The sequence below is a fragment of the Polypterus senegalus genome, chromosome 2 (genome assembly GCF_016835505.1).
Source record: "Polypterus senegalus isolate Bchr_013 chromosome 2, ASM1683550v1, whole genome shotgun sequence".
In the NCBI taxonomy this organism is placed as follows: domain Eukaryota; kingdom Metazoa; phylum Chordata; class Cladistia; order Polypteriformes; family Polypteridae; genus Polypterus; species Polypterus senegalus.
Genome location: NC_053155.1, coordinates 105,928,599 through 105,951,991, shown reverse-complemented (window position 1 = coordinate 105,951,991; position 23,393 = coordinate 105,928,599). Strand labels below are relative to the sequence as shown.

The 23,393-nt window shown below is 37.9% G+C and overlaps 1 protein-coding gene across 1 annotated transcript in view; it reads right to left on the bottom strand.

Moving 5' to 3' along the window:
* The window catches only part of nars2 (asparaginyl-tRNA synthetase 2, mitochondrial), a 105,334-nt gene that overhangs the window by 72,679 nt on the left and 9,262 nt on the right, over positions 1-23,393 (bottom strand). The window contains exon 4 of the mRNA XM_039744321.1: positions 4,912-5,052. Within this exon, the coding sequence (XP_039600255.1) occupies positions 4,912-5,052 (141 nt within the window). The remainder of the gene's footprint in view (positions 1-4,911; positions 5,053-23,393) is intronic.

Sequence of the window (23,393 nt, the reverse complement as noted above, 5' to 3'; positions counted from 1 at the left end):
CTTACTATCAGCTCATTGTCTATCTGCATCACACACGACCAGATCAGTACCACAGCTGGATTTCCATCCTGCATACTTTAAAAAAAAAAAAAAAGAAAAAGAAAATAACTGTAGTATTTTCATTTGAGGGGAACATTAGCTGACCAAATTGAGTACTGCCACCAGATATATATACTGATCCCTGTGCACTAAAAGCTATGTAAATTAGCCAAGTGCCCAGTTAAGGTCTCAAAAGGAACATTAAAGGAGCCCTCCCTCTCCCTTTCCTCTCAAAATGAGACCCCTTTGTAAATTACAGGTCTAGGTATGCCACTGTTTGGAGAGCTTACATCAAAACAACATTATCAAGGAATCACATTCACTTTTGAAATTTTCAAAGCATTTCCCAAAAAAAAAGATAAGTGATTATTTTACCTAACATTACCTACCAGTAACATCCAAGTCAATAGTGAAGAACTGTTGAATAAGGACTAATTAATGTACTAAGTCATTTATGTTTTATTATTTATGAAATGTCTGTTGTAGAAGCTATCATACATGTGTTATACTGTATATGTTTTTGTCATTCACTTATGGCAAGCACAAAAAATAATTCTGCTGTAAAATAAATAATAGAGCAGTTTAAGCCACAAGGCTGACTGACTGCATGTAACATTGGTGCCATCTGGTGGTAAACTAGAATATAAACTTTTGTAAAACAAATGTACAACTAGAAAGTTCAGAATGAACAGCCCAGTTTTTACAGCTATCTTAATAATGCATTAAAAAATAGATCTTCAAGCTAAATTAGAATGTACAAATCCAACCATTCAAAAATTAAAATTCTGAAAAATGTTTTACACTAATAAACTATGAGTTTATTAAGAATTGTTCAGTAAAATTTGTAACTAGAAGATGACCCCAGAGAAACACAGTAGATTCAGTGGTTTATATGAGGCAAATATTCTAAGTAATTCAGACTTTTCTGTTGTGTTTTTTCTCTTTTTTCAGTGTCAGGAGCACTAAGTGTTCTCTTGTGTAAATGTTATGCAAGTTGTTTGCTTCACACAATTGTTAAAGCTGTACTAGATAGATAGATAGATAGATAGATAGATAGATAGATAGATAGATAGATAGATAGATAGATAGATAGATAGATAGATATTTTTTAAATAGAAAATCCCCCCCATTTAATTTTTATCAGAATTTAGCAAAACAAATAATACAACAGGAATATCCCAAAATTTGAGAAACAATTGTCTGAACTTCTATTAATCTTAAATATTAAAGCAGGGGTGCCCAATGTGTCAATTACGATCGACCAGTAGATCGGAAAATTTTTTTTTTAAATGTTAGTCTATATATCCTCCCTATGGCATTTGCCACTTGATTGACACACAGGGCGGCCAGTCCGAGATCTCTTTTCTTCTAACACACTGGTCATCCCGCACAGACGATCAAACATGCGAGCTACTGCAAAACTCCGGCTAGCTAAATGATCTAGTTAGCCTTCCAATTTATATCAACTAAAGAGGGGATTTAAAAAAAATTTCTTGTTTATGGGCTGGATGTGGAATTGGAAGAGGATTTTTCTCTCTCACAAAGTCACAATCGAAGTGTGTTTGTCTGATCTGTCAATCTATCATTGCTATTCCAAAGAAGGAAAATGTGGAAAGGCACTTTCAAACTGTTCATACAAACTACAAAACTGATTTCCTTCCAAAAAGTGATCTGGGAACTAAAATCACAGCTAATCGGACAGCTGTCATTTTTCACTCGGCTGAATTCAAATGCAAAGGCAGACAAACCGAAGCATCGGTCCAGGTGAGTCGCTCGATCATTAAGCATAAGAAGTCCTTCCAAGATGGAGAGATGATAAAAGATGCCTTCATTGAGGCAGATGGCTAGGGAGAAATTCCTGCTGAGATTTCAAGACCCCTGGCCGGAGTTTCTCCTTTTCATTAAACATGCAGAATACAAGCAACTTAATAACAATCAATGGCCGCTAGACTTGGCATTTTTTTTCCAATCTGACCAACATGTTGAATGAGCTTAACTTACAGATGCAATGAAAAGAGAAAACCATGGCCAATATGATTAGCTCAGTTAATGCTTTCAAAAAAAAATGTAACATCTGTCCTCAAAGCTGCAGCGCCTTGATTTGGGGAACATCCAAAACCTCATGTCAGAGCTGGAGACACAATGGAAGCCGTGTGCGCAACTTGACTGCATACGCTACAGAGCAGATTGAAAATTGTCTGTCATACTTTATCTAATGGAAAAAAAAGTAACGATTCGAGTGTTGCCCAATGTAGCGGAAGAAGAGTAGCGTTTATTCTTCACAAATGTACTCAAGTAAAGGTAAAAAGTATGGTGCAGTAAAAGTACTCTTAGAAGTACAATTTTTTTAAAAGGTTACTTGAATAAATGTAACTCGTTACTACCCACCTGTGATACTCAGTATATATAATTTTTAATGTAGGTAGATCATTTTGACCTGGTCATTTTAAAAGTAGCTCGCAAGCCGAAAAAATGTGGGCACCCCTGTATTAAAGCATATTAAAATACACATTCAAATTTAATCTGCTTTTGTTAACAGGACAAATACCAATTTTTGACAATGGCTGCTACATGTAATTTAATTTGGGGAAGCTAAAAATAAAACAATACAAGTGCCAAAAATAGGGATATCAGCTGTAATCAGACCCCAACAGAGTCTAAATTACCTAGTTAAGAAAACTTGCCATTCGTTAAATTAATGCAAAAAACCTGTACATTAATTTGTTAAACTAATGCATCTGCCAGCATGACCATAATTACCATCAAGAAATTTATTCTTGATAGGCCTAAGCCATCTACCAAATGGATGGTGAGAAAACATAAGATGGGTAGAGTATGATAGGTCACATTAGAAGTTTAAATGTAGACTGAAACAGTAGATCCATACGGTGAGGATTATTTCCTAGTTATTTAACATTGCAACATCTAGAAGTAAATTCTGTTGTAGACACATTGAAAATGTGGAAGACAGATGTATGATATATGATGTACTATAGATGTATTAATTTTGTGTTACTTAGCTGAGTGTAATTAGGGTGCTTCTAGCTTGCTGATGGCATACAAGACTTTATTGCAGTCTCCTCTGAATTATGGATTTATAATCCAGAAGATAATACAATTATAATTTACGATGAAGCAGTTTGTTCAGTATTAAATTGGTTCAAAGGTGTGCAGGCCAGAGAATTTGTTGTTGAGCATCCTGGACTACTCCAGTGGCGGTATTAGGGGTTGAGCTGGGAGAAATGTCTTTAAACTTTGTAACGTGGATGTACTTTTTATCAGAGGTCGGGTTTTGAAAGAGGTAGGAGGGAGGATTTAGTTTTGAATGAGGAATGATGGAGTTTTGCCAGATGCAAAGAAATTTTAAATTGTAACGCTATCGAAAATATATTCTCGCTCATGTAGAAATGACTGACAGGAGAGAGATATAGCAGGGAGGAGGGAGGATGGCGCTTTACTGGATGGTGGAATGCAAACACAGCTTTTGATTCCATTTTGAAAAAGGTAGAAGGATGGTGGAATTATTGTTGGAGGACAAATAATGTTTTGTAAGAGGCAGGAGGAAGAATAGAGTAGTGAATGATGAAGTTTTGTCAGAGGGAGAAGGATGTCCAAAAATGGACACAATACGAAGGATCGTCTGTCAAACACTTCATCGTGAAGTGTGACAAGTCTGTTGGTGGAATGGCCCTGCCTGATTTGGTGTTATATCATTCAATCAGTCTGGGAACATGATCTATCACTGTCTGCTTCTTTTGATTGGGATCTGATTTTTATGAATATCACTTTTACCTCTAGAAATCCCAATCATCAGCATACACAATTCACAGCATGGGATGGGTGTTTATTTTGTATTGACATTTTCATGGTTGTTTGATTTATTTAACTTGCATTAGCATACAGTATATACTTAATAAACATTTGATAACAAAAAATACCCCAATCATAAAACACGTCCCTCAAAAATTACTATTATACAAATATCTTTCCAGCATCTTTAACCTTTTTAACTCTCATGAAGCCTTGTCTAGCTTTTACATTTTTTTGTCCAAATCCATTCTCCTTACCCTGATCCACACTTATAAAGAGTCCTCTCCTTCACCATCTTGGTCCCTGTAAAGGATTTTCAGACATTTTAACTACTCTTGTTATTTTATTACTGAAAGGCACTGACTGCTGTCTCAAACTGTTCTGCCAGGCATAAAGGAATCCCTCTTCTCTTGGCCCTCTCTACTCTGTTTTTCCATTCCTAATGAGCTATTATTAAAATTAATATTGTTCCTCATTTTAATTTTGTCAGTGCCATTATTTCTTCTTTCATTTCCAGTCAAATACCAGTTCAAGGTAAGGTCTTCTTTCTCACTTTCTATGGAATGCAAAAAGACCCTCTGAACAAGTACAGTATTCATAGCAGGATGTGTGGATATATTTATCAGGCTCAGAATTATATATCACATTATTGTACTTGGTCTGTTTCCAGCTCACCCCTTTTCAAGGTGTATTGTAAGGGGTGGATGCAATGCAATGCTAGGGACAGACAGAAAAGAAAGTAAAAGAGTAAGTGCAAAAATAACTTTTTTAAATGTTACTTCTTATATTTTCTCTTAATGCAGTTACAATTAATGTAACTAGTGAAATGATTAAAAGAGGGCATCAAATTTAAACAGATTCATTTTTTAGTCAAAAAAAATAAGATTCTAGGAACTCTGTTTCCATTTATTTAATCTATCATACATTATAATGGTAAAATAGCACCGTTACAAATAAACATGTCAGACTTTAAAAGTAGATTCTTCTTATTGTACTATTTATATAAGGAGACACCAAGAAATCTGTGTGGGTGATACAATAAGAGCAGTCCAACTATCCTACCTTAAAAAAAGCATGAATTGCCAAAGTAGCCTCACTCCGAACCCTCAACAGAGACGCAGCTGTGTTTGTCCGACAGCGAAGATGAGGAAATTGCCTTGTATATTCCACTGGATGTCTTTCTTTTATTTTAAAAGGAAATTTCTGCAAAACAAGCAATTTTCCACCATTAAGTTCTAGTCAGTGATCAAGGTAAGTACTGCATATGAATATTACCTTAATTGTATGTAGCGTATACAAATTGGAAACTAACCTATAACAAAACCAAACAAACCTAGATTGAATATAATGCATAACCCCGTTTTTATGGTACAGTAAAAGATTTTCAGCAGTAGGTATATAAGAGCAGTTAAGCATAAAATAAATTTTATTAACATCTTCATAGTTACCGTAAGCATAATAGATGGATAGATAGATACTTTATTAATCTCAAGGGGAAATTCACAAACTAGTAAAAGTAAATTGTGTACAAGGTTTTTTAAGTGTTTAATGTATAGCTGCCTTTTATAATTTACCTTAATGATTATTTGAAAGTCATAAAATTATAATTACTGTAGATAAAGCTTAAGTTTGAATTTTAAAAATAAATACTGAATAACATGGTTAATTTAATAAATTAATATAGTACATTAAACCTTTATTTTTGCTTCTACCTCAGATGAGAACACTGCAGTAAAAATACTCCACAAAACAAACTGAACATTGCCAGTGGCATGAGAACCAGAGAATACACTCTTCAAGAGATTTTCCTAGGAGTTTCTCTATTGAAAATTTCTGAATGTATAACCCAATGCCTAAAGACAGAATCCTTCAGATAAATTACTTCACTATGGCAAAAAAAGTACATGTCCATGGATACCTGGCCTTACAATACTTAATTACCTGTGCAAACCACTTGCTCATCATTCTCTTTTCTTTGCCTCTATTTTTGTTTGTCTTGTAAAGAAGGAGGGAAATATATACCAGGGGGCTTCGCTCGCCAACCCCCCTGCCTGCGCTACGTACTAGCCACTTCGCATCTCTGCTGCTCGTGTATGTGGATTTCATTTTCACCAAACAACAAATCCAAAATCCGAGAAAACTACTTAGTCCGTGTTTTGCAGAAACATTTTTTGTAAAGTTCAATACTTTTGGATGTATGGATTTGTATCCATTATTGGCTGTAAAATTTCTAATACGTCCAATCATTCAACTCTTTCGATTCTATGTTGCATCGCTTCTCTGTGATCATAAATATAAACCTGACCAAATTGTGGTTTCTTTGAGATTAAACTTGTAGTAGCTTTAATTGTTGCGGGACCACAGATTCTCATTGCATATGGTCCTGAATCGTGTAAATCTATGTTCTGTGCATTGAATGGTGCGAACATGAACAGATTATTGTAGATTCGAATATTTTGCCTGTAGTGTTTGTGGATTTCATTTTCACCAAACAACCAATCTTTTAATTCTCGTGGACATGCCTCTTCATTGGAAAGAAACACTACTTTTCCCTGATGGCAACACGAATTAGATGATCTGCTGAACAATATCTACATACTTCTGAAATCACCTATGTACATATATTCAAACTCTTTTCACCAAGTAATAATTTCCGTTTCTTAGCGCTCATGCGATCTTTAATAATTTTTTTTGAGACTTTCGAATTTTAGTACTTTCATAATCTCTAACCTGCTCTACATGTGTATCGCGCATTTTTGAACTTCTTTACAACATTCTACTTTGTTTTCTCTTTGTCTTTTATTTGTGACACCGATTTGAACTTGCTAGGTTTTTAGTTTCATTTGTTCCAGAATGATTAATACTTTCCTTATTTTCCGAATTTGCACTAAAGATTGTTATTTTTTTTAATTCTGTTTTCTGCAATGCTTTTGGGCCTCTTTTCAACACACTGATCTTTCTTCTTCATTTAGTCATCTTGAATGTGTAAAATTATTGTCCATAAAAGGACCACATCGAAGGAAACAAATAGATTGTTTGTCTAAAAATACTGTCCAGAAAAGCTTCTTTAAAGGATGAAACTGAGTACATTTCATAAACAAATATACAGTGGTGTGAAAAACTATTTGCCCCCTTCCTGATTTCTTATTCTTTTGCATGTTTGTCACACAAAATGTTTCTGATCATCAAACACATTTAACCATTAGTCAAATATAGCACAAGTAAACATAAAATGCAGTTTTTAAATGATGGTTTTTATTATTTATCCATCCATCCTCTTCTGCTTATCCGAGGTCGGGTCGCGGGGGCAGCAGCTTAAGCAGAGAGGCCCAGACTTCCCTCTCCCGCCACTTCTTCCAGCTCTTCCGGGAGAATCCCAAGGCGTTCCCAGGCCAGCCGGGAGACATAGTCCCTCCAGCGTGTCCTGGGTCTGCCCCGGGGCCTCCTCCCGGTTGGACGTGCCCGGAACAACTCCCCAGGGAGGCGTCCAGGAGGCATCCTGATCAGATGCCCAAGCCACCTCATCTGACTCCTCTCGATGCGGAGGAGCAGCGGCTCTACTCTGAGCCCCTCCCGGATGACTGAGCTTCTCACCCTATCTTTAAGGGAAAGCCCAGACACCCTGCGGAGGAAACTCATTTCAGCCGCTTGTATTCGCGATCTCGTTCTTTTGGTCACTACCCATAGCTCATGACCATAGGTGAGGATAGGAGCGTAGATCGACTGGTAAATTGAGAGCTTTGCCTTACGGCTCAGCTCCTTTTTCACCACGACAGACCGATGCAGAGCCCGCATCACTGCGGACGCCGCACCGATCCGCCTGTCGATCTCACGCTCCATTCTTCCCTCACTCGTGAACAAGACCCCGAGATACTTGAACTCCTCCACTTGGGGCAGGATCTCTCCCCCAAAACTGAGAGGGCACTCCACCCTTTTCCGGCTGAGGACCATGCTCTGGATTTGGAGGTGCTGATTCTCATCCCAGCCGCTTCACACTCAGCTGCGAACCGATCCAGAGAGAGCTGAAGATCACGGCCTGATGAAGCAAACAGGACAACATCATCTGCAAAAAGCAGTGACCCAATCCTGAGTCCACCAAACCGGACCCCTTCAACACCCTGGCTGCGCCTAGAAATTCTGTCCATAAAAGTTATGAACAGAATCGGTGACAAAGGGCAGCCCTTTTTTTATTATTTAGGGAGAAAAAAAATCCAAACATACATGGGCCCTGTGTGAAAAGGTAATTGCCCCCTTGTTAAAAAATAACCTAACTGTGGTGTATCACACCTGAGTTCAATTTCCGTAGCCACCCCCAGGCCTGATTACTGCCACACCTGTTTCAATCAAGAAATCACTTAAATAGGAGCTGCCTGACACAGAAAAGTAGACCAAAAGCACCTCAAAAGCTAGACATCATGCCAAGGTCCAAAGAAATTCAGGAACAAATGAGAACAGAAGTAATTGAGATCTATCAGTCTGGTAAAGGTTATAAAGCCATTTCTAAAGCTTTGGGACTCCAGCGAACCACAGTGAGAGCCATTATCCACAAATGGCAAAAACATGGAACAGTGGTGAATCTTCCCAGGAGTGGCCGGCCGACCAAAATTACCCCAAGAGCGCAGAGACGACTCATCCGAGAGGTCAAAAAGACCCCAGGACAACGTCTAAAGAACTGCAGGCCTCACTTGCCTCAATTAAGGTCAGTGTTCACGACTCCACCATAAGAAACAGACTGGGCAAAAACGGCCTGCATGGCAGATTTCCAAGACGCAAACCACTGTTAAGCATAAAGAACATTAGGGCTCGTCTCAATTTTGCTAAGAAACATCTCAATGACTGCCAAGACTTTTGGGAAAATACCTTGTGGACTGATGAGACAAAAGTTGAACTTTTTGGAAGGCAAATGTCCCGTTACATCTGGCGTAAAAGGAACACAGCATTTCAGAAAAAGAACATCATACTAGCAGTAAAATATGGTGGTGGTAGTGTGAGGGTCTGAGGTTGTTTTGCTGCTTCAGGACCTGGAAGGCTTGCTGTGATAGATGGAACCATGAATTCTACTGTCTACCAAAAATCCTGAAGGAGAATGTCCGCCATCTGTTCGTCAACTCAAGCTGAAGCGATCTTGGGTGCTGCAACAGGACAATGACCCAAAACACACCAGCAAATCCACCTCTGAATGGCTGAAGAAAAACAAAATGAAGACTTTGGAGTGGCCTAGTCAAAGTCCTGACCTGAATCCAATTGAGATGCTATGGCATGACCTTAAAAGGCGGTTCATGCTAAAAAACCCTCAAATAAAGCTGAATTACAACAATTCTGCAAAGATGAGTCGGCCACAATTCCTCCAGAGCGCTGTAAAGGACTCATTGCAAGTTATCACAAACGCTTGATTGCAGTTATTGCTGCTAAGGGTGGCCCAACCAGTTATTAGGTTCAGGGGGCAATTACTTTTTCACACAGGGCCATGTAGGTTTGGATTTTTTTTTCTCCCTAAATAATAAAAAACATCATTTAAAAACTGCATTTTGTGTTTACTTGTGTTATATTTGACTAATGGTTAAATGTGTTTGATGATCAGAAACATTTTGTGTGACAAACATGCAAAAGAATAAGAAATCAGGAAGGGGCTAATAGTTTTTCACACCACTGTAAATGTGTAAAACATAAAAATTTAAAGGAACTGAGAGCACATGAACTGTGTCAGATAATACACACGAATGAGAAAATGATTGTACCGTTTGCATGGTTGTAAATGTTTGAGAGAAGGGCAAGACTTTTCAAAATCTTGTCTCGCGGAACTTTAAATTATCTCAGAGAATGTCTTGTCACAGAATTTTCTTTTATAATAGAAAGATTTGTTTTTTTGTTAAAATATGCAGAAGTAAAACAAACTATGCTAGCACTTTGCCAGAACAGAAATACATTTTACTGATGTTGAAATATTTAGATCTGTAGAATTAGCACTTAAAACCAATAGAACATTGGGTAAAGTTATAAAGCAATAGGAGGAGAAATTAAAGTCAATTATAAAAATTAATAACTGATTAATTAATAATTAAAAGCCCTAATATTTTATTCATTCGTCATTACAGAATTACACTGAGTTGCATACCTATTTGAGAAGTACTGGGAGAAGGGAGTATGTCCATTTTATAACACATTCATATTAAATAGAAAACAAGCATAAACATCAGAAGAATGTTTAAAGACCTCATAAAAAGTGATTGGAAAAAGAATTTGAAACCAAGTTTTTGTAGTTGTGATGTAGCAGTACAAAAGTGATGATTATTTTAACAAAGAAATATAAACTGAAGTTAGAGCTATACAACATATTTGATGTAGATGATGTTCTTAAGAAAAAACAATTTTCAATTATCAGTAAAACTCCTTAAATTATAAATATTCATTACACAACGGAAGAAGAAATAAAATTATTCATATGGTGCAGAGCTAAACTACTAAAATAATTTTTAATGCTCATATAGTAGTATTTGGAAACCTGAAACCGTGTTCTCATAATGCATTGGCAGAAATCAGCTTTTCCTGCTTCCTAACACCTAAATATGTTATTATTACAAAATTGATGTGTTAGGTAAAGCTACAGATTAATCTTTAAACACCAAAGTCCTTTTACTGTATATCAGAGTAAAGCAAGAAAGAAAGCAATAACAGGGAGTCATCCTAAACATAGCAATTTTTCCTTAAAACCACTTGGAGAGTAATCCTCATAGAGTTTTCTACATAGGTGCGTCCAATTTTACTTATTACTAGCTGTCCCCTGCGGCTATGCCCATGTAGTAGTGAAACAGGACAAACTTTAATAATCAATAAAAAAAATTTAAAAAAAAAAATGAAATTTATATTAAGAAGAATTTATGTTGATAGTTTTCGCATCCAAGAGCCTCTTGATATACAATATTTTTGGTTTTGCTATAAGGGGTGAGAATGTAGCTGTGATCTCTTTGCCAAAAATGTAAAACGTTGGCAAGGTATCTCTGGCCAAGCGGAAGGTAGGGATGCTCCAATGTCAAACATTGCCACTGTATCTGTTCATGTTCAGCTCCGATGGGATAGCCCCCCCACCATGTGAGGAGAAGAGCACTTGGCCATGATATCTCTGCCAATGAGCAGGTACCGTATAAAACACATGTAGCTGTGATCTCTCTCTCAAAAACGTCAAACTTTACTCTTTAACAATCTCTAAATGATAAAGTCTGGGATCAATGGCTAAGCAGAGGATAGGTACGCTCCAACACATAGCGAGAGGTACAGCGAATCGAATGGAGTCTGGCACGTGAGTAAGGATGGCCCCTCCCGGCTCCCCCTTCCCTCGGCCCACAGCATGTCTCTCAGATTTGCGTGAATAAATCAGTGCCACAGCCGAGCTATAATATTTAGCGTGATGAAAGAAAAAGTCACAAAATCAACCAGAATGTTCAAGCAAATTACAGAAAAAAAAACAGATCAAAATCCATTAAGTAGTTCTCTCATGAAAAGTGGACAGACATACAGACAGACAAATGTTGGATTTTATATATACAGAGATTAAGGTTTTGTATAGAGTAACTTTAAACAAAAAAGACAACAGATTTTACACCAGTGACAAAGGACAATATGGCAGCTTTTATGCTTCATGTTTTTTCATTTTCACCCTAACAATTCTAGTATTTGTTTCTGTTAAGACGGCACCTCTGTAAGCTACTATAACACAGAACAAAACAGCTCCAAAATCCAAAATGTATACAGATTATTGGTTAAGAAAAGTAAAAAGATACCATGGAGGTTATGACCAAAGGGTGAGAAAAATTTATAAAATGAAAACAATCAAACCAGTCCCTTTGAGCTGGACTACACAAAAATTGCATGAAAACATTAACACGCTAAAGCACTCACCTCTGTCTCAGTTTTTCCACAATCTTAACACACTTCTTTAGTCACTCTTCCACTCTAAGAAAATAGATTTGCCCCGTATCTCTCCTAGCTTGAAGCTTTTCTTTTCTTAAGTCAATAGGTTAGGGCAGCATTTACCAGATTTCTAGATTTGGAACATGTCAAATTTGACAACTACAGTTGCTGAATCTCAACATTTGAGGGAGTCAAATGATATTAAGGATTACTTGGGCTGAGTGATTGCACAATTTCCCCATGATTTGGTATCAAAAGTTGTGGTGTGCCCTGAAAATACTGCAATGTCAAAATAATTATGGCAACCAATCAACACTGAACACACACAATAAACCACAATCTCCTTCAATTTTTTCTTTTTTTATCCACTTTGCCATCATATGGCAAATAGGAAACAATGAACAGACTGTTCTAGCTCTAAAGTTCATCAAACCTCTCCTGCACTTGCACAGTCCAAAACATTTTCTTCCTTTCTTTCCTTACTATGGCCAATGTTTGTCATTGTTTTATACATTATACCTGACTGGTTGTTAACTCTGAAAGACACAAGACCCAACTACAATTACTAACAACTCTGATAAAATCAAACCAGTTTAATTTTTTGTAGCAAGTTCCAGACTGTTACAACTAAATCACTGAGCAGTGTTACACTACACAAAAGACAGTAATGGGCATGTTTTCTGACTGTCCAAATTTGCTATAATCATTTCAAGATTATGTAAATGAAAGAATAAGATTGAAAGACCTTTGAATTGTGGTAGAGTTTGGCATCAAGTGCTTCGTAACAAGGAGTCCACAGTTCACCCCCAGGTTGTTCTCTGCATTTTGCAGATTAGGTGAATTGGCATGGCTAAATTGGGGCTGATCTATATCCTGGGATTGTTGACACCTTATACCTGATGCTTGCTGGGACAGTCTACAGCTTAATTAGGACCCTGCTCCAGAGAGGTAGGTTTAGAAAATGGGCGAATGGACGGGTTTTCTGCTAACAAACTAAAGCACAATTTTGGATCAGCTGAAATACCAAAGATACTTCTTAAAGAGCAAACTAAACTAGCCGCAGGAGATGAATAAACCAGTGTGTTTCTTCGTGTCAGTCCCAAGCCCAGATAAATGGGGAGGGCTATGTCAGGAAGGGCATCCGGTGTAAATTTTTCCCAGATCACAATTGGTTGAGGCCTGGGTTAACAATGGCCACCAACAGTACTTAGCCAACAGGGTGCTGGCAGAAATTGGGCTACTGTTGGCCAAAGAAGGAGAAGAAGAAGGGGAAGGCGTGTCCAGAGGCAGGAGGGGAGAAGGAAGGTAAAGATAGTGGAAGTGAGGAATGCAGAAGGTCAGATGGTAGTGAATTTTGTGAAAAGAAAGGGCATGGCTGCAGTAAATATATATATTTTAAATAGAGAGAAGAAAATAGGGTGACGTACAAGAGCAGAGGAAGATGCACACAGGTAGATTATATTCTACTAGACATTAAGCCCATTACAATAACGGGGGCTTGAACAGTAGTGCATAAACATTAGTAGGAACAGTCTATATCAAATGGCAAGGGACCTTGACCTCATTCTGTTTCTTGTCTTAATTTTTTTTTGTCAGAAATATTTTTTCAAGAAGCCTAAAGTAAAATAATAATAAAAATAAAATAGAAACATATCTGAAGATATTTTTTATTGTTTTTACCTCATGTAATTTTTCTATAAAGTGCCTTTAATTTTCTCTCGCAGTAATACTGGTTTGCATTTCTGTAAAATGCCTGTAATTTTCTCGGACAGTAATACTGGCTTTGATGTCTGTAATATGCCTTTAATTTTCTGTCACAACAGTAGGCAATCAGCAGAGTCTCACCAGCAACTGATGTAATGTGTGGCGTGCAGCTGATAATCGTGCCTGTGGCGTGTCCCCAGCAAGTAATTTAATGCGTGGCTTGCAGCAGCTGATGTAGCCTGTGACGTCTCCCCAGCAAGTAGTGTTCAGCTTCCCAGCAAGTATTTGAATCCGTGCTGGTATGCAACTGATTACTATATATCTTGTCTCCCCAGCAACGGATTTTATGTTTGCGGCCGCGACTACCCAATCAGCACTCTCCCCAGCAATGATGTCCTTTATTTGCTTATCATGTGCAGCCGCGGCTAGGCCATTCACTGTGTGCCCAGCTTCCAGTGTGTGTGTACGTCCACGGCACGGGGCACGGTGTGATGCACAGCCCCGCACATTAGCACTTCACCAGAAGACACACACACACACACACTGACACCCCTGACCCCTGGACGCACACAGGGGTTTTATTAAAGAGGATGCAGGAGGGTCAGTCTAAAGCAGACTGCAAAGTGGTGGCAAGGAAAAGCGTAGTTAGGCAGCATAGGATGGTGGTCTGTAGGAAGACGTTGAAGATCAAGAACAGAAAAAGAGTGAGGGCAGAGTCAGGGATCAAACTGTGAATGTTGAAAAAGGAAGACCGCAAAGCTGAGTTCAGGGGGGAGGGAAGACAGGTATAGGGTGTTAGTGAAGACTTACCAGACAGCTTGGCAACTACAGCAGAATTAGCAAGGGTGACAGCAAGAAGGGTGCTTGGCATGACAACTGGATAGAGGAAAGAGGAAAAGGAATCCTGCTGGTGGAATGAGGAAGTACAGGAGAGTATACAGAGGAAGAGGTTGGAGAAGAAGTGGATAGTCAGAGAGATGCAGAAAGTAGACAGGAACACACGGACATAAGGTGTAAGGTGAAGAGAGAGGAGGTGAAGATTAAAGAAAAGGCATATGATGATCTGTATGAAAGTTTGGACACTAAGAAAGGAGAGAAAGACCTGTACTAATTGACTAGACAGAGGTACAGAGCTGGGAAAGATGTGCAACAGGTTAGGGTGATAAAGGATAAAGTAGAAACATATTCACAAGCGAGGAGTGTGTGTTGAGCAGATGGAAAGAGTAGTTTGAGAGGCTGATGAATGAAGAGAATGAGAGAGAAGATTAGATAATGCGGAGATAGTGAATCAGGAAGTGCAACGGATTAGCATGGAGGAAGTAAGCAGAGCTATGAAGAGGATGAAGAATGGAAAGGCCGCTGGTCCAGATGACATATCTGTGGAAGCATGACGGTATTTAGGAGAGATGGCAGAGGAGCTTTTAACCAGATTCTTTAATGCAATCTTAGAAAGTGAGAGGAGAAGTGTACTAGTACCAATTTTTAAGAATAAGGGGGGTATGCAGAGCTGTAGTAACTACAGAGGAATAAAACTGATGAGCCACAGCTTTATAGGAAATAATAGTGTAAGCTAGGTTAAGAAGGATGATAATTGGCGAACAGCAGTAAGGTTTCATGCCAGGAAAGAGTAGTAACATACAGATGTAATGTTTGTTCCGTGGGTGTTGATGGAGAAGTATAAAGTAGGGCAGAAGGATTTGCACTGTGTCTTTGTGGAGTCAGAGAAAGCATATGACAGGGTGCCTGGAGTCGTGGTATTGTATGAGGACGTTGGGAGTGGCAGAGAAGTATGTAAGAGTGGTACAGGATATATACAAGGGAAGTGTGACAATAGTGAGGTCTGAGATAGCATTTACGGAAGGATTCAAGGTATAGGTGGGATTACATCAGGGATCAGCTCTGAACTGTTTCCTATCCGCAATGATGATGGACAGGTTGACAAAAAAGATTAGACAGCAGTCCCCATTGACTATGTCATTTGTGGATGACATTGTTAAATATAGCTAGAATAGGGAGGAGGTCGAGGAAACCCTGTTGAAGTGGAGATATGCTCTAGAGAGGAGAGGAATGGTCAGTAGGAACAAGAGAGGATGCTTGTAATTGAATGAGAGGGAAGTCAAAGGAATAGTAAGGATACTGGGAGTAGAGCTGGCAAAGGTGGAGAAGTTTAAATACTTGGGATCAACAGTACAGAATAAAGGGGAGTGTGGAAGACATGCGAAGAAGAGAGTGCCGGCAGGGTGGAGTGGGTGGAGAAGAGTGTCAGGAGTGATTTGTGATAGACGGGTACGATTAAGAATGAAAGGGAAGATCTACAAGACGGTAGTGAGACCAGCTATATTATATGGGTTGGAGACGGTGGCCATGTCCAAAAAACAGGAGACAAAGCTGGTGGTGGCAGAGTTCAATCTGTTAAAATTTGCATTGGGTGTGACAAGGATGGACAGGATTAGAAATGAGTACATTAGAGGGTCAGCTCAGGTTGGGCGGTTGAGAAGCAAGATTTCATTGGTTTGGACATGAGCAGAGCAGAGATGCTAGGTATACTTGGAGAAGGATGGTAAGGATCGAGCTACCAGGTAAGAAGACAACAGGAAGGCCTAAGAGGAGGTTTATGGATGTGGTGAGAGGGGACATGCAGGTGGTGGGTGTAAGAGAGCAAGATGTAGAGGACAGGAGGATATGGAAAAAGATGAACCATAACGGGAGAAGTCAAAAACGTCTTAAAGAGCAAACTGAAATTTACTATTCATCTTTTATCAAACCCAATTAGTCCACTTCAGGGTCTCATGATATCAGCATTACAATATGTGCAAGATGACAGGAGCCAGTCTTGGTTGAACCACCCAGACTATCACATTTACTCCACTCACACATACAAACATACTCATTCTTGCAGTATAATTTAGATTAGCCAATTATTCTAACACACATTTTTGAACTGTGGAGGAAAACTGGAATACCTGGAGAAAAATCAATGCAGACACAATAAGAATGTTCAATCTCAACATAGGTAGTGTCCAGGCAGAGTTCTGATACCTCAAGCTATGAGACAGCAGCTTCTTCCACCACTGCATTAGGAATTGTAAACAAACTGATCACAGGATTACATTTTGTACATATCACTAAACAATGTTAAAGCATGGCTACTCTAATATAAAATAAACTGAGGTTCACACAGTTCCATTTCTCTGTTCACCCCACAAACCTCAATTGAAAATGTTGACTGCTTAGAGGTCCATTCTGGTGACTAAGAAGGCCTATGGCCAGCTGATACACAAAGTGTATCTTTTAACTCCTAAAAGTAAATTTGTGTTGAAAGCAACTGGTTTTGATTTGGGTTGTAAAGTATGATGTCCATTGTTAGTTAAGACCTAGTGCAGGTTGCCTTTATATTTATTGGGCTCAGTTTGTATTCTTGTAGTTATATAATTAAACAGGACAGACACAATAAATTGATATGCATCAGCATATGGCTTATCTTAAAGTCACTTCCAAGAAAAGTAAACAGCAAATTGAAAGCAAATGGAAGCCTTTGCTGACTTTTGAGTGAGATGGTTTAGGAGCCATTTCTTTGCTTTGATTCATGTTATTGGGCATTGCTATGATTAACTGTTAATCAGAAGATAGAGGTTAAACCTGTTAAAAGATTGCATAATAAATTTCTTTTTGTTGAAATATCCCAAAAACCTTTCAAAATCTGATACCTAGTTTTCCTCTTTTTTTGGATAGGCTCTGCCTGCTGTTTTTTTGGTCTTTACCATTGTGGAAAAAAATGATACAAGGTGCGGCATATACTGTATATCCACAGTAAATGTGTAGTGATGATATATTTTTACACGTCACTTATTTTCCAGTACACAACATATAAGTAAAATACAGCAAACATTAGATACGGAAGTTACTAAAAGACAATAGATGTTTTTGAGTTATGTTTTTCTGTGATAAGAAGAAGAAAAAACAGATTTTCAAAATTAATCTAGAAATGTGAGTTGTTCTTATCTTATATTAAATCAAATTCCTTTGTTAGACAGTATGTCAGTTTGACAAACATACAGACCAACCCATTCAGTGCAGTATAATACAAAAATCTATCATCCCAAGGTATAGGAAAATACGGTAATCTGGGAGTGGTGCCTTCTTATTTGTACACTGCTGTGCTGGTGTAAAAGAAACAGGTAATGTTGCAAATGCTATGAATTAAAGAAAAGAAAACCCGTTCATGAATAAAAATATGAAAACAACTGATTGCATTATGTCAGGAAAATTGTGATAATTAATACACTGAATGTTTGAAAATTCAATCCATCATCCAACCTGCTATATCCTAACTACAGGGTCACAGGGTCTACTGTAGCCAATCCTAGCCAACACAGGGCACAAGGCAGGAAACAAACCCCGGGCAGGGTGCCAGCTCACCGCAGATGTTTAAAAATTGGCATTCTGAATTTATTTCATTTATTATGAAGAGAGGTTAGACAAGGTGTTATTTGCCTACAACATCATGCCCTAAAGGTAAAGTTGGAGAAGTATTGTTTTTTTTTTTTTGAAGAAAGGAATTGACAAGTGTAAATCATTTTCCCAGCAGGAGTTCCACAGGAAATCTCTGCTGTGGTCAGTTATGGGTATCCAAAGAATGTCCAAGACATGTGGCTCAATATTACCACCTACTACAAGAGGTTTATTTATGGTTTTATTCAATTAGTAGCCCATCTCCATATGTTAATAGTGAAGTTGCAAGGAGCACAGGAAACAAGGTTCTGGAAGACTACTGGTAGAAGCTTATACTTAAGAATGTGAATCAAAGCTGGCAATAGCCCGTGTTTAAGCATACATTTTTTTTATAATCAATTGTAATAGAGTTTAGTGGAAGGCAGTGCTATTGAAATGTTCCTTTTGTTGAAGTGTGATGGAAAACTGAACTAAGTTGCTAATGTTAATTAGTGGGGTTAGGGAAGTACTTAGAATTTGAGGCACCTATGTGCAATATTAAAGCAATATAAACCTGCTGTAAGCAATGACAAATGAGATACAATAGTCCCTGGAAACCTTTTACTTGAGGAACATGTGAGACTTCTTGAAAGTATTTAACAAAAAATGGTAAGAAAATTTGCAATTGCTGTTTTTCCAGACTATTCAAGGATGTTTCAATTTAACTGTAAACATCTGATCCTATGAAGTTTTTCACAGGAAAGAAAATCTGATTTGAAGGAAACAGTCATCATTCAGACTAGTTACAGAGCTGGTTTACTAATGGGACCAATTTATTCAAAAAGATGAAACCATACATTTACTGCATTTATTCACTTCATGATGAGGAAAACAATAAATAAAGTTTTCAGACAATGATATGGAGACCATGGTAAAAAATAAGAATAAATACAGTACATTTAATGCAGATACAACACAATACTGATTATTATTTTTATAGTGCTCTTCACCGATTGCAGGTATAGAACACTGTGAACAATTCTCAGTTAAAATACAAGAATGAATTATACCAATTACTAAATACAAAACTGGTACACTTATAAATGCAGATTTGTTAAAAAACACAAAGAAAAAAGTAGAACTGATTAAAAATAAATTGAAACCAACAATATCTGTCCAATAACAATTTAATGAACTATGGCCAGTTGACATTGGTAGAGAATAAAATCATGCAAGAGAATGTCAAAAATAAAGTCACAGTCGTGGGGACCTCAGCCAACTGGCAACCCACCCATTGTTCTGGGTTTTCTATAGTGGAGTGTGCTGGCTGTCCAACCTGATACAGACGCTATTAGTCATGATTAAATATATAACATTAAGCAATAGTGCCCAAAAAATTGCAAAACACATTTACAGTATGTTGCATTGCATATTCAGACTATGTGTTGGTCATTAAAATACAAAACTGCAATTTCATTTTTTTAATAAATGTCACAGGATAACTTGATGTATAAGAGATACGGATTTGATATGCAGGAGGAAAACCAAAGCACAGAAAAACTCACATCATGCCTACAATAAATTATATCTATCTATAAAAAATGTCCAGGGGCATCATCAATTTACCTTCACATCACATAAACTGCCTTCTATAGACAAGGACAAGTAAGTAGCAGCCTTACTCTGAACTCCTTCTGGATCGTTAAGCTCCTCATACTTAGCAGACCAGTGCAAGATCAACATACAGGCAACCTGTACCCACTAAAGATGTGCATAGGAACTCATACATTCAAATGTGCCAGTGCAAAACAAACATGATTTTAATTTTTTCAGCAGCATTAGACAGGCTGGAGAAGAAACTACTTAGTGCCAAAATAATTCCACTGCTACTTATTGCTAAAAATATTGGAACATTTCAAACAGCAGACCACAAAAATCAGAGCCAATTAGAATTTTTGACCTGATAACCCCTGAACCTAAGTGATACTGAATCCAATGAAACTTTAAAAATTAATACAATAAAATTAACATGAAAAGTTTGTCTGCATATTATGACTGTTTACTATTCATGCACTGCCGCTTGGTAAATTCAGTCTTTCAATCTTTTACAAGCAGCTCAAAGACAGCAATCATTAATCAACACACTATGATGTTTTCCTACATTCTAAAATAGCTCCTTTTAGGAATCAAAGACTCAAGGTGCAACAATTTTGGTAAATGAGATACTGATTAGACAGCAGACAACAGTCAGAAGCTGTGAGCAAGTAAGGTTTAACTACTACTGACAAATCACATGTCATTTTGTTTGGGCATTAATCCCCCTAATTTTTTAACAAACACAAAGCATCTTGCTTGGAATTCTTGTAACAAAACCCCCTCATCTACAATGATAAAGCCACTCTTTTTGATGATGGAAAAAGTTAGAAAATGTACAGTGCATCCGGAAAGTATTCACAGCGCATCACTTTTTCCACATCTTGTTATGTTACAGCCTGCACACAACACCCCATAATGACAATGTGAAAAAAGTTTACTTGAGGTATTTGCAAATTTATTAAAAATAAAAAAACTGAGAAATCACATGCACATAAGTATTCACAGCCTTTGTTCAATACGATGCACCTTTGGCAGCAATTACAGCCTCAAGTCTTTTTGAATACGATGCCACAAAGCTTGGCACACCTATCCTTGCCCAGTTTCACCCATTCCTTTTTGCAGCACCTCTCAAGCTCCATCAGGTTGGATGGGAAGCGTCGGTGCACAGCCATTTCAAGATCTCTCCAGAGATGTTCAATCGGATTCAAGTCTGGGCTCTGGCTGGGTCACTCAAGGACATTCACAGAGTTGTTCTGAAGCCACTCCTTTGATATCTTGGCTGTGTGCTTAGGGTCATTGTCCTGCTGAAAGATGAACCGTCACCCCAGTCTGAGATCAAGAGCGCTCTGGAGCAGGTTTTCATTCAGAATTTCTCTGTACATTGCTGCAGTCATCTTTCCCTTTATCCTGACTAGTCTCCCAGTTCCTGCCGCTGAAAAACATCGCCACAGCATGATGCTGCCACCACCATGCTTCACTGTAGGGATGGTATTGGCATGGAGATGAGCGGTGCCTGGTTTCCTCCAAACGTGACGCCTGGCATTCACACCAAAGAGTTCAATCTTTGTCTCATCAGACCAGAGAATTTTGTTTCTCATGGTCTGAGAGTCCTTCAGGTGCCTTTTGGCAAACTCCAGGTGGGCTGCCATGTGCCTTTTACTAAGAAGTGGCTTCCGTCTGGCCACTCTACCATACAGACCTGATTGGTGGATTGCTGCAGAGATGGTTGTCCTTCTGGAAGGTTCTCCTCTCTCCACAGAGGACCTCTGGAGCTCTGACAGATGACCATCGGGTTCTTGGTCACCTCCCTTCTCCCACGATTGCTCAGCTTAGATGACCGGCCAGCTCTAGGAAAAGTCCTGGTGGTCTTGAACTTCTTCCATTTACGGATGATGGAAGCCACTGTGCTCATTGGGACCTTCAAAGTAGTAGAAATTTTTCTGTTACCTTCCCCAGATTTGTGCCTTCAGACAATCCTGTCTTGGAGGTCTACAGACAATTCCTTTGACTTCATGCTTGGTTTGTGCTCTGACATGAACTGTCAACTGTGGGACCTTATATAGACAGGTGTGTGCCTTTCCAAATCATGTCCAATCAACTGAATTTACCACAGGTGGGCTCCAATTAAGCTGCAGAAACACCTCAAGGATGATCAGAGGAAACAGGATGTACCTGAGCTCAATTTTGAGCTTCATGGCAAAGGCTGTGCTTTCTCAGTTTTTTTATTTTTAATAAATTTGCAAAAATCTCAAGTAAACTTTTTTCACGTTCTCATTATGGGGTGTTGTGTGTAGAATTCTGAGGAAAAAAATAATTTAATCCATTTTGGAATAAGGCTGTAACATAACAAAATGTGGAAAAAGTGATGCGCTGTGAATACTTTCCGGATGCTCTGTATGTACAGTAACATGTGCTCAGGGAGCTACTTAGCAGTTCTGGAGCAATTTAAATTTTTGTTTATTTACTTTATCAAAGAGACAGATATTATAATCTAGTTTATTAAATTATTTCCATAACAACACAAGATAGCTGAAAATAACAGTGATAATTTAATGTTATTCTCTGCATTTGTTGTGTTCATAAAATACATTTATTTTAATAGCATATTATAATATCATGCAGTTGAAAACTGAGTTCATAACATGCCATTTCATGTTATATTAAAAAAATGCACATTTTGCCCTATTATTAGTTGTGGTGTGGCAGAAGGCTAATAGTTTGTATTTCTTAAAAAATATATTTTTTTAAAGATATAGCCAATGAAAAGTTAAAAATGTTGAAGTTTCAAAATAAAATTGTTGGCTACTATATATCACAATGGGTAGCAAGACATTCTGACACTTTATCAATAACATAACAGGAAAAAATGAATCTTGTAATTTGCACATACTGTAATGCAGCCCGAGAAGTTGTATTTAGTGTAACATAAGCACTGAATACATGTTTATTCACAGTATGCATAATGTCTTAAGCCAAGCTTGAAGAGTTCTTTTCCTCTCCCATTATTTTCTAGAAAAGTTGTTTGACTTTTTGCTTTCTTTTTTTATGTTTACAGTTGCAATAACTAAAGAAGGAGGAATTTGTTTTTGTTGAAGAGGTTTGTTTAAATCACTGACATAAGTATGAGTTTTCACCTGCAGTACAGGCCAAACGTTTGGACACACCTCCTCATTCAATGTGTTTTCTTTATTTTCATGACCATTTACATTGGTAGATTCTCACTGAAGGCATCAAAACTATGAATGAACACATGTGGAGTTATGTACTTAACAAAAATGGTGAAATAACTGAAAACATGTTTTATATTCTAGTTTCTTCAAAATAGCCACCCTTTGCTCTGATTACTGCTTTGCACACTCTTGGCATTCTCTCGATGAGCTTCAACAGGTAGTCACCTGAAATGGTTTTCACTTCACAGGTGTGCCTTATCAGGGTTATTTAGTGGAATTTCTTGCTTTATCAATGGGGTTGGGACCAGCAGTTGTGTTGTGCAGAAGTCAGGTTAGTTGGACGATTATTTATTTTTCAACAGGAAAATGACCCCAAACACACCTCCAGGCTGTGTAAGGGATATTTGACCAAGAAGGAGAGTGATGGAGTGCTGTAAATGGTCATGAAAATAAAGAAAACACATTGAATGAGGAGGTGTGTCCAAACTTTTGGCCTGTACTGTATGTTACTGACTCTGCTGGCAATTGAATAACTTGCATTAAGGATTTATTTTACTCTTTGGGTAGAAAGTATAGAAAATATACAAGTTGAAATAACCTCCCTCAAGGTAAATTTGAAACGGTAAGTTAGTCAGTAATGGAGGTTGCAAAGAATGTTCATTTGTTTCAAGACAGACAATTTAAAAACTCATCAATGATTTTCAAATTAGAGTTTTTCAAATTTAAAAAAATGTG